This window comes from Gorilla gorilla, chromosome 15, assembly GCF_029281585.2.
Source record: "Gorilla gorilla gorilla isolate KB3781 chromosome 15, NHGRI_mGorGor1-v2.1_pri, whole genome shotgun sequence".
Classification (NCBI taxonomy): domain Eukaryota; kingdom Metazoa; phylum Chordata; class Mammalia; order Primates; family Hominidae; genus Gorilla; species Gorilla gorilla.
In genome coordinates this window covers 69,826,741-69,839,295 of record NC_073239.2, presented here as the reverse complement: position 1 = coordinate 69,839,295, position 12,555 = coordinate 69,826,741, and the positions used below count along the sequence as shown (strand labels likewise).

The 12,555-nt window shown below is 39.3% G+C and overlaps 1 protein-coding gene across 4 annotated transcripts in view; it reads left to right on the top strand.

Moving 5' to 3' along the window:
* Nucleotides 1–12,555, top strand: part of FERMT2 (FERM domain containing kindlin 2) — a 94,206-nt gene that overhangs the window by 60,005 nt on the left and 21,646 nt on the right. For 2 of the 4 annotated variants that reach the window (XM_019010052.4, XM_019010051.4), the window contains exons 5-7: nucleotides 9,632–9,664; nucleotides 9,995–10,220; nucleotides 10,326–10,428. In XM_019010052.4, coding sequence (XP_018865597.1) covers nucleotides 9,632–9,664; nucleotides 9,995–10,220; nucleotides 10,326–10,428 — 362 coding nt within the window. The remainder of the gene's footprint in view (nucleotides 1–9,631; nucleotides 9,665–9,994; nucleotides 10,221–10,325; nucleotides 10,429–12,555) is intronic. The other 2 variants (XM_019010054.4, XM_019010053.4) reach the window with 1 other exon arrangement.

Genomic DNA, 12,555 nt, shown 5'->3' with positions numbered 1-12,555 from the left:
CGAGCTCCTTCAGGATAACATTGGAACATATTTAACAACAGACGATGGAATTTAGACTAGGGCATTGTAGAACCATTGGTTTCTGAATATTTTACAAAATTATCAAATCATTATTGTAGACAGAGTATCAAATTTACTTCCAGTCAGTAATTTGTACAGGAGGGAATATGGGGAAGGGTTGCCGATACTGGTGGAAGCCTGTAGGTTGAGGAAGAGGTAAAAGAGAATAAAAGGGGCCAGGCACGGGTGGCTTACGCCTATAATCCCAGCACTTTTGGGAGGCTGAGGTGGGTGGATCACCTGAGGTCAGGAGTTCGAGACCAGCCTGGCCAACATGGTGAAACCCCATTTCTACTAAAAATACAAAATTAGCCAGGCGTGGTGGCGGGTACCTGTAATCCCAGCTACTCTGGAGGCTGAGGCAGGAGAATCGCTTGAACCTGGGAGGCGGAGGTTGCAGTGAGCCGAGATTGCGCCACTGCATTCCAGCCTGGGTGACAGAGCAAGACTCTGACTCAAAAAAAAAAGAGGATAAAAGATTATGTCTATGTAATATTGTGACATAGTGAGAAATATATATAGTCATGTGCTGCATAGTGATGTTTTGGTCAATAACAGATCACATGTATGACTGTAGTCCCATAAGATTAAAATACTGTCTTTTCTTTTTTTTCTTTTCTTTTTTTTTTTTCAGACGGAGTCTCACTCTGTCACCCAGGCCGGAGTGCAGTGGCGGCGATCTCGGCTCACTGCAACCTCCGCCTCCTGGGTTCAAGCGATTCTCCTGCCTCAGCCTCCTGAGTAGCTGGGATTACAGGCGTGCATCACCACACCCGGCTAATTTTTTGTATTTTTAGTAGAGATGGGGTTTCACCATGTTGGTCAGGCTGGTCTTGAACTCCTCACCTCCTGACCTCGTGATCAATCCACCTGCCTCGGCCTCCCAAAGTGCTGGGATTACAGGCGTGAGCCACCACACCCAGCCTTCTTTATTTTTTTTTATGTATTTTTTTTTTTTGAGACACAGTCTCACTGTGTCAACCAGGCTGGAGTGCAGTGGAGCAATCTTGGCTCTCTGCAGCCAAGATACAGGCAATTCTCCTGGCTTGGCCTCCTGAGTAGCTGAGACTGTGGGCGCACACCACCATACTTGGCTAATTTTTGTATTTTTAGTAGAAATGGGGTTTCACCATGTTGGCCAGACTGGTCTTGAACTCCTGGTCTCAAGTGATCCACCCACCTTGGCCTCCCAAAGTGTTGGGATTACAGGCATGAGCCAACACCTGGCCCTGTATTTTCACTCTACCTTTTCTATGTTTAGAGATGTTTAGATACACAGATACAGATACTTACCATTGTGTTACAGTTGCCTGCAGCATTCAGTACAGTAACATGCTGTACAGGTTTGTAGCCTGGGAGCAATAGACTATACCATCCGTATAGCCTAGGTGTGTAGAAGGCTATACCATCTAGGCCTGTATGAGTACACTCTATGATGTTCATACAATAGTGAAATCCCTTAACGACGCATTTCTCAGAACTTATCCCTATTGTTAGTAGGTGCATGACTGTACTAACTTGCACCTTTGTCATTGCATCATTGGGCTGTTCCTGTGCTGCCCAGTTTTTGGCTAGCTTGTGCCCAAGCAGAGCATCCTTACCAATTCTTACCCTCCCCAATCTTGGGCTCCCTTATTCTTTTTCACCCAGTTCCCTTTTCACCCAGACTGCAGCTGCTTTTATTTCTGGTCTGTGTACTATTCCTCAGTTCTTTCCTTTCAGAGGCTAGACCTTTGGACAGCTTTAAATGTCCTAAGGGACATTTGTGGCCTCTTTATTTGTAAGAGATCCTTTTCAGAAAGAAAACCAATGTTTTTATTAAAACGTTGCTATTACTGACAACCACATTTATTGAGCAACTTCTTGTCCAGAACACTACATGTAATATATTTAATCCACACAGTTAAATATATTAATTAATTGAGCAATTCTGAAAAATTGGTAGCATGAGAAGAGAAACCTACAGTGGCTAAATCACTTGCCTGGGAGCTAATCCCTGGTAACTGGTAGAGCTGAGCTGTAAGCCCAGGCTCATCCCGCTTCCAAGCTAGAGCTTTCACCATTGCACTGTGCACACACCTGTCTCCTTCTCCCTTCTGTCCCTCATGAGTACACACAGATCCATAATTTTAACAAGGATGTCAGTGGCCAGAGATGCCACAACCTAGCTTTTACTTAATTTTTGTAGCCTTGTTTACCTTAAAGAAAAAAAAATTAGTTAAAATTTAAATTCTCTAACAAATCCTTATACTGTACTCTACATGAGTAGTGGCAATCAGAATCATCCCATATCAATATTAGAAGCGATAATGCTGAATGTTTCTATAAGTCTTAGAGAGTTAGAATTTGGGAAGCTGAGGAGGTTTTGTTGCCTGGAAACCATAGGCGAAGACCGGTATGCATAGAAATTCTTGAGAGTATGCTGGTCCAGGAAGCAGGAAATCTTAAAATTTTTACATCATACGGAAATGGCTAGAAGCAAACCCTGTGAGTATGAAAAATAAAATTATCAGCTTAGATCTTACAAAACAAAAAGACAAGAAGCTACTGGTAGAATTGGAAGCATTGGATAATTTTGTAATAGTTCCAGAACTTACTAATTTTTGTTTCTATTCCCTTCAGCTTGGTGATAATGACAAATTGTAGGAAAGCTGGTTAGTATATAACTTAAGCTAATGAATAATCATGATTGAGTTAGCATCAGTCTTTTCACTGAATTCTTAAGCTGGGCTGCCTTGATTAAGACATAGTAATTTAGATTGAGCAACCCACTAATACTTTTCCTTTTGTAAGTCACATCTAATACAACGAATACTAATCCGTATTTTAAAAATACTTTTGTTTGGTAGGAAAGTGGGTTGCAAACCAGAATCACAAATAAGCCTTATGGTTTGTTTTTTTCCTCTTGGTTGTCTCTGATTTTTAATGGTTGGAGAGTAGTGTATATTTTTGATATAAACAAAATAAATATATGAATTTATATTCTAGGAGAAAATTTAGCCACATAGAAATAAACGTATATAATGTCAGGTTTTTCCTCCTCCATGGTCAACAATTACATACATAGTAAATAAGTTATAACTATTATTGAATACATAATCTTTCACTTAATCGCCACAAAATACCAGCAGTTTTGGTGATGTCTTCATTTTACTTCTGAGGAAATAACTCCACAAGGGTTAAGTGGAGTTATTTTCCCAAGGTTAAGTAATTTTATTTAACCTTTTAGTTAAATAAAGGTTAACTTTATTTAACTAAAGTTAAGTAATTTTAGTTAACTTTAGTTAAGGAATTTTCGTTACTTAGTTAAGTAATTTTCCCAAGGTCACAAAGCTAATAAGGAGCAGAGCTAGAATTCACATCCAGGCTCCGGTGCTCATGCTTCTAACCATTAAGTAACCAATTCTTTTTTTTTTTTAAGAGACAGGGTCTCTCTGTGTTGCCTAGGCTGGTCATCAACTCCTGGCCTCGAGTGATCCTTTCACCTCAGCCTCCCAAAGTGCTAGATGATGGGCATGAGCTACCATGCCTGGCCATAATGTTTATTTTATGAATTATAATAGGAATGTTTGCTAAATTTTTTCTTTCTTTTTTTTTTTTAAGGGACAGGGTCTTGCTATGTTACCCAGGCTGGTCTCAGACTTCTGGGCTCAAGTGATCCTCCTCCCTCCGCCTCCCAAGTAGTTGGGACTACAGGCAGATGCCAGCATGGCGAGCTAATTTTTGTATTTTTTGTAGAGATGAGGTTTTGCCATGTTTCCCAGGCTGGTCTCAAGCAATCCTCCTGCCTTGGTCTCTCAAAAGTGCTGGGATAGCTACTTGGGAGGCTGAGGCAGGAGAATCACTTGAACCCGGGAGGTGGGGAGGTTGCAGTGAGCCAGGATCGCACCATTGCACTCCAGCCTGGGCGACAGAGCGAGACTCCATCTCAAAAAAAAGAAAAGTGCTGGGATTACAGGTATGAGCCACTGCACCTAGCCTCAAAACATTTTTTAAAACTATTCTTTTAAGTACAAAAGTATCACATGCTTATAGTAAATATTCAAATATTTTACAGGATTACATATTCATTTTTTTCCTAACAAAAGTGGGACTGTGTTATACACACATTGTGTTTTCTCACTTAATGATACATACCGATGGACCTCATATATTTTTTAATTACAAAATTCATACGTTAATACAGTCTCTTTATCATAAACTCAAGTAATATAAAAAATGTATTAAACTTAAGGTGAGTTCCTTTTAAACTTATTCCCTGGCTACTCCTTCTCAAGAGGGAGCCATTTCTTGATTACTACATATAACGAGGCTGTAAGTTTGGAGTCCAACTTGACATTACCCTTTCTGTGTGTTTATACGCACATGTGGGTATAAAATTTGCACATCTAGTCTTATTTTAATAACATAAATGAGATCCTAATATATATTTTATGCTCTGCAATTTGATTTTTGGTGATCAGTGTTTTGGTGATTTGTGTCAAAGCAGAGAAGTCTCCCTAGTTCTTATAAACGACTTCAGAGTTTTACCTATAGAAAAAGTATATTTATCTGTTTTTCTACCTAGGTGGTATCTAATTTTTCTGTCACATATATCCTAGAGCTGGGCGTTGTGGTGTGCACCTGTAGTCCTAGCTACTTGGGAGGCTGAGACAGGAGGATCTCCTGAGCCCAGGAGTTCAACCTAGGTGCTCACACCGCTGCATTCCAGCCTGGGCAACAGAGTGAGACCCTGTCTCTAAAAATATACCTGTATGTGTAGATACATATATATCTATACACGATATCACACACACTCTGTCTCTCTCTCTCTCTCTCTCCCCCCCCCAAAAAGTTTCTGTGGTTTATACTTCCATCAGCAGTACATGAAAATGCCCCATTTCCTACATTCTGCTCAATATTGAATGTTGTAAATCTGTATTTTTGCCAGTTTGACAATAAGTAGTATCTCAGTTATTTTGCATTTCCCTGATAAATACTAGGATAGTTGAATAATTTATATGTTTATTAGCCATTTCTATTCTATTAATTTTCAAATGATAGATTTTTTATTTTATTTATATTTTTGCTTTTAGTGATATTAAAATTTTAATGTGTTACTTCCCTTTATATACTGGCATTTTGTTTGTGGCCTTTGTTTTAAAAAACCATATTGTTTTACATTTTTATGTGGTCTTATATCTGTTAGCCATTTACTTTATAGTTCTAGGTTTACTCTTGCTTGGGAAAATTTTCTCCAAAAATATAAAAATAATACCATAAAAATCCTTTTGATAAAATATGGTATAAGATAGGTATTTTGGTGAAAATTTTTAAAAATGTATTACTTTAGTACTCTTTTTAAAAAATATACAATTTATAATAAGTTAGGTAAATTTTACTGTGTTAAAATATAGCAATATTTAGGAGTTGTTTGATTATATCGGGTTTTAAATATCTACAGTAGGTGGACTCAGACTATAGTGCTTTTTTTTTTTTTTTGAGACGGAGTCTCGCTCTGTAGCCCAGGCTGGAGTGCAGTGGCGCGATCTCGGCTCACTGCAAGCTCCGCCTCCCGGGTTCACGCCATTCTCCTGCCTCAGCCTCCTGCGTAGCTGGGACTACAGGCGCCCGCCACCACGCCCGGCTAATTTTTTGTATTTTTTAGTGGAGACGGGGTTTCACTGTGTTAGCCAGGATGGTCTCGATCTCCTGACCTCGTGATCCGCCCGCCTCGGCCTCCCAAAGTGCTGGGATTACAGGCGTGAGCCACCGCGCCCGGCCTATAGTGCTTTTTGAACTCTATTTCTCCTCCTTAGAGTTTTTAAGTTATCTTTCCATGTCCTTTAGTAAGCTCATATTTTGTTGCTAAATCTGCTACTTTATCTTACTCTTTACTAGTTTTCTGCCTCAGATGTGTTTTAAACCAGACATTCAAGAAAACAACTTAGTTGGGATTGTCTCTGAACCACGACGAAGGAATTTAAAATACCCATACCCTCTGACCCAGCAGTGCTGCTAGAATTGGGAAATAACTAGAAAAATGTTTGTTGAAGCATTGGGCATTGGTTTGCAATAATGACATTAGTAACAGATTTTTTTTTTTTTTTTTTTTTTTGAGACTAAGTCTCGCCCTGTTACCCAGGCTGGAGTGTAGTGGTGTGATCTCGGCTCACTGCAACCTCTGCCTTCCGGGTTCAAGCGATTCTCCTGCCTCAGCCTCCTGAGTAGCTGGAACTACAGGAGCATGCCACCACGCCTGGCTAATTTTTGTATTTTTAGTAGAGACAGGGTTTCACCATGTTGGCTAGGCTGGTCTCAAACTCCTAACCTCAGGTGATCCACCCGCCTTGGCCTCTCAAAGTGCGGGCATTACAGGCATGAGCCACCGCACCTGGCCAGAATTTTATTTTTTTATTTTTATTTTTCGAAACACAGTCTCATTCTGTCACCCAGGCTGGACTGCAGTGGCACAATCTCTGCTCACTGCAACCTCCACCTCCTCGGTTCAAGCGATTCTCCTGTCTCAGCCTCCCAAGTAGCTGGGACTATAGGCATGCACCACCACACCCAGCTTATTTTTTATATTTTTAGTAGAGACAGAGTTTCACCATGTTGGCCAGGCTGGTCTTGAACTCCTGCCCTCAGGTGATCTGCCCGCCTCGGCCTCCCAAAGTGCTGGGATTACAGGCATGAGCGACCTTACAGTAACAGAATTTTAAAAAATAGGTGCACACCAATTGGGAATGGCTTACGTACGTTATAGTACATGGAGGCAGTGTGTAGCCCTACAGCCAGACTGGCTGGGGTTTTTTTGTTTGTTGTTTTTGAGACGGAGTTTCGCTGTTGTCACCCAGGCTGGAGTGCAATGGTGCAGTCTCTCACTGCAACCTCCACCTCCCGGGTTCAAGCGATTCTCCTGCCTCAGCCTCCCAAGTAGCTGGGATTACAGGCATGCTGCCACCATGCCTGGCTAATTTTTTGTATTTTTAGTAGAGGCGGGGTTTCACCATGTTGGCCAGGCTGGTCTTGAACTCCTGACCTCAGGCAGTCCGCCCACCTCGGCTTCCCAAAGTGCTGGGATTACAGGCTTGAGCCACCGCGCCTGCCCAGACTGGCCGATTTATAGCTTGGCTGCAGCTTACTTGCTCTTGACCTTGGACAAGTTATTTAACCTTGCTTTGCCTCAGTTTGCTCCTCTGAAGTGAGAATAATAGAGTTGTTGTGAACGCTAAGTGAGTTTATTATCACATAGTGCGTACAGAACAAATAAGAACAACAAAGTGATTATGAATTGAAGAAGATACAAACTATAGGAAGTTGAAAGGGAGATTTGGGTGGGTGGCTGATTCTATTAAATGTGTGATTGTATTTGTTCATTCTCGAATTGCTATAAGGAAATACCTGAGACTTGGTAACTTAGGAGAAAAGAGGTTTAATTGGCTCACAGTTCTGCAGGCTGTCCAGGAAGCATGGTGGCATCAGCTCCTGGGGAGGCCTCAGGAAACTTACAATTACAGCGGAAGGCGGAGGAGCCAGCACTTCACGTGGCTGGAACAGGAGGTAGGGGTGGGAGCGGGGAGGTGCCACACACTTTAAACAACCAGATGTCATGAGAAGTCACTGACTATACAGTACCAAGAGGGGATGGTGCAAAACCATTATGAGAACTCCACCCCTGTGATTCACTCACCTCCCACCAGGCCCCTCCTCCAACATTGGGGATTACAATTAGACATGCGATTTGGGCAGGGACACTGATCCAAACCATATCAGTGATTTAGGGGGAGTATCTTTTCTATATTAGAAACTTTATAAAGCAAATTGTCCATTCTAACTTGACTCAGTTTTGGATAGAAATTATAATCTCACCAGGTGCACATTTTCAGTATTCTGACATTCTTCGTAATAGATTTATTTAATAGATCTTTGAAAGAAACAAGACTTTGCCTAGAAGTTAATGTTTTTTCACACTTTACCTACATGCACACTCTGTAGCAGAAATACCCTTTGCCCAACTGAGTTGGAGTAATGTGTTCAGCACATTTAATAAGTGTAGGATGCCCAATTAGTCCTTTCAAAAGGTGTCACACAATTTTAAGTTTGAAAAATACCTGTCTAGTTTAAGGATCTAGCTTTTAAAGCCCCAGGACTAACGATCCCAGTGTTCTTTAAATGCTGATAAAGAGTTCACAACTTTGCTTTGTGTTTTAGGATTAACAGTGTTCGGATTTTAGAGGGTTTTTTGTTTGTTTGTTTGAGATAGAGTCTTGCTTTGTTGCCTAGACTGGAATGCATTGGCGCAATCTTGGCTCACTGCAGCCTTCGCCTCCCGAATAGCGTGCACCACCACTCCTGGCAAATTTTTGTATTTTTAGTAGAGACAGGGTTTCTCCATGTTGGCCAGGCTGGTCTCGAATTCCTGACCTCAAGTGATTCACCCGCCTCAGCCTCCCAAAGTGCTGAGATTACAGGAGTGAGCCACCACACCTGGCCTAGATTTTACAGGTTTTTTTAGTACTAACATTGGAAGAACACATGTCAGGGACATAAAATCAAATATCCTGTGTCCAGCAAGAGATTACATATTTTCAGTAAAAACTTTTTTTTTTTTTTAACTTTGCCTTTGCTTCCTAGACTAGGTCATGACAGCTACAAAAATCTCTAGCATTAGCACCACTTTTTCACAGGCAGTGTTTCTATCATTGCATGGGGAGAAGAGTTAAAAATAGTAGGAAAGGAGATGGATTCCTAAGCTTAACCCTAAATTTAGGGAATGGAAAAGCCATTTTCTTTACATTAACAGTGTTATGCCCATTACACATTTTCTTTCGAAAAATTATGACAACAGGACAAAATGTAATTTAACAGAGCTAGGACTTGGGGGAGCTGCTTGTACTTAATGTCATTCTGAACATTTTTAAATGCCTTAAATTCATCTCCTTAATTTTTGTAGTTTAAATAAAGGAACACATACCATCTGTTGACTAATGTAACAAATTGTTATTTATGTAGCCTCTACTATATGTCTAGCCCTAATACTAAAAAATCAGAAGATAAATAAGGCAATATCCCTTCCTTTTGAGATTTGACTATTAAATATATCTCTGTTTAGACTCTTTCTAGGGCAGACTTTTATCTTCCCTTTTGCATTAATACTTCATTTGTTGTACCCCAGAACTTAAAAATTAAAAAAAACTTTATTTGTAAAATTGTTGAAACCTGTTTATTCACTGAGAAGACATTACTATAAAATTATTCTTAATCTATATGAATTCAGTTCTATTGTGTTACCTTCAAATTGTATGGATTTCAAATGGTGGTAAAAGTTGTAGACATATTTGTCACTATATACTTGACTAGAGCACAACTTCATTCTTCTAAATTGAACAAAAAAAAACCATTTTACTTAGGTTGTAGCTTCTAAGGTTCTTTACTCTGAAATCCACTTGAAATGTGTACTTCAGTTTATGATTCACAATTAGGGAAAATCTGTTTTTTCTTTTTCTCATTTTCTTTTCATTCTTTTGTTTCTGTCCTCTGTTGTTGCCTTTCCTTTACCTTCTGAATTCCTTTCTTTCCTTTCCTATAGGCACTGATGTTCTTTACATTGGCCCTCTGAAAGGTGAGCCTTGCCACAATTTAAAGACAAAAAGTGTTGGTCTGTCTGCTTCAGCTATATCCTTATTTTCTAATTCTCTTGAACTGATTTTTTTTTCCCCAGAATTTCTGCCAACTTAATTATATTCTTAAGGCTTTGTTATTACGTGTTTTAATGTTATACAAGGAGAATTAATTACACATGTTCTCATAACAGGTAAAATAATATACTAAGCTTTCCTTTCAGAATAAAACTTTTGTTTCACAATGTGCTTTATATCACAGTATGTGTTATTATTGAAAAATAAGATGCTGTACTGCATACTTACTACCTGTTTTTCATGTTACTTATTAGGAAGTATATATTCAAGCCCAGGACTGTATAGTAAAACAATGACCCCCACTTATGATGCTCATGATGGAAGCCCCTTGTCACCAACTTCTGCTTGGTTTGGTGACAGTGCTTTGTCAGAAGGCAATCCTGGTATACTTGCTGTCAGTCAACCAATCACGTCACCAGAAATCTTGGCAAAAATGTTCAAGCCTCAAGCTCTTCTTGATAAAGCAAAAATCAACCAAGGGTAAGTTTTAAGATATAGATAAAATTGAATTTCTTCATCCAGCTAGAGGTAGAAATATTGTCTTCATTCTGTGTTGTTTTGTTCCACTGTTCTTAATTTGTCCAGATGGCTTGATTCCTCAAGATCTCTCATGGAACAAGATGTGAAGGAAAATGAGGCCTTGCTGCTCCGATTCAAGTATTACAGCTTTTTTGATTTGAATCCAAAGGTACCGAGGGTTTAAAGGGATCTTTTTTTTTTCCCCCATTAATTTGTTTTGTTCACATGGATGTTTGTTTTTGGAAGTCGGTGGAATAAGGAATTATTTGTATATAGGAAATCTTGAATAATTATTAAAAACCCAAACTTTTAGGCAAAGGTATTTGTATTTTAAATGTCTATTTTAGTAGGTTGGAAGCATAACTAAACCTTTTTATTGTTGTTATTAAGATAATGAAACTTTTGGCTGATTTGGTTTTGTTTATCTTTTTTTTAATCTCTAAGCTCTTAGAGTGTCATGATTTGTATTTTAAAGGTACTCTTTTGGTACTATAGAACTGGCAAAGTTTAGGCCGGGTGCAGTGGCTCAACGCCTGTAATCTCAGCACTTTGAGAACCCAAGGTGGGCGGATCACATGGTCAGGAATTCAAGACCAGCCTGGCCAACATGGTGAAACCCCATCTCTACTAAAAATACAAAAATTAGCCAGGCATGGTGGCACACGCTGGTAATGCCAGCTACTTGGGAGGCTGAGGCAGGAGAATCACTTGAACCTGGAAGACGGAGCTTGCAGTGAGCCGAGATCACACCACTGCACTCCGGCCTGGGCAACAGGGCAAGACTCCATCTGAAACAAACAAACAAAAGAATTGGCAAAGTTCATTTTTAAAATTTAAGACCTCTCTTCAACTATAAATAAAAGAAAAGTTTCAAAAAGGTTACCTTTTCAATTACTTTTAGGTTACTAATTACGTGCCAAAAGATGTTGCTTCAAAAAAACGTTTTTTTCTTGAGACAGGGTCTCACTCTGTCCTCCAGGCTGGAATGCAGTGGTGTGATCATGGCTCACTGTAACCTCAAAGTCCTGGACTCAAGCCATTCTCCCACGTCGCCTCCCAAGTAGCTGGGACTACAGGCTCACCCAGCCACACCTGGCTTTCTTATATTTTGTAGAGACAGAGTCTCACTATTTCACCCAAGCTGGTCTCAAAACTCCTGGGCTGAAGCCATCCTCCTGCCTCAGCCTGCCAAAGTGCTGGGATTACCGGCCTGAGCCACCATGCTCAGCCAGATTTTTCTTAGGTCTACATTTTTTTCCTCTGTAACAGACAAACACTGTTATTTGTCTTTACTATGATTGGTATTATCTCTGCTACCATAGTACTTCACTTTTCTGGTAAGATTTAACTTTGCCATAAATATCTGGAGCTTTTTTCCCTCGTAGAAAACACTTGGCACAGAGGTTTGAATCTTTTACTTCTCTTTCAGCCTGGGGAAAGAAACCTCTCTTGGCTACCCTCTCATCCTTTTCATGTTTAGAGTATAGCCTAGATTTTAATGTTATGTTTACATTCTTTTATTATATGCTTAAGTAATTCTTTATACAACAGTAAAATCTCTATAATAAAATTATAGAAAATAATTTTAATTCATTTTCAGGCCATATCATACCTACTTTTAGTAAAGCCAAAGCTACTTTGGGAATAGTTACGTTTGTGAGGGGAATGGAGATGTATTTTGTCAACATTCTAAAATACATGTTGAGCATTCCTAATTTGAAAATGTAGAATGCTCCAAAAGCTAAAACTTTTGAGGGCTGACATGATGCTGAAAGGATATGCTCATTTTGGATTTTTATGTTAGGGACACTCAACTGGTATAATGGAATATTCCATCATCTATAAAAATTCTAAATTCAAAACAGAAGGTCTCAAGCATTCTGGATAAGGGATACTCAATCTGCAGTATTCTTAAGGCATTACTATTGACTTTTATTTATATAATTAAATGGATAATTGAATAACATATAAGTAAACATTTTCCACAAGTATATTTGCCCTGTATTTTGCATACTTAAAATAACTGCCGTTTCCAAGGACTTGCCACTTTATCTGGGTATGCTTCTCCACAGTGAACAAAATGTTCCCCAAAATAATTTGCTTTCTGATTACATGTTAGTATGGCAAGTTGCAGTAACAACACTGAAAAATAATCGGTAGTTCCGCCTTACTTTAGTGTCATCAAATTAGATTTCTTATGTTAAAGGCTATAATGTCTAGTGGTTATTTCCCTGAAAAATAACATACAGAATCTACTTTTAATACTGTACAATCAATTATTCTCTGTCATATTTTA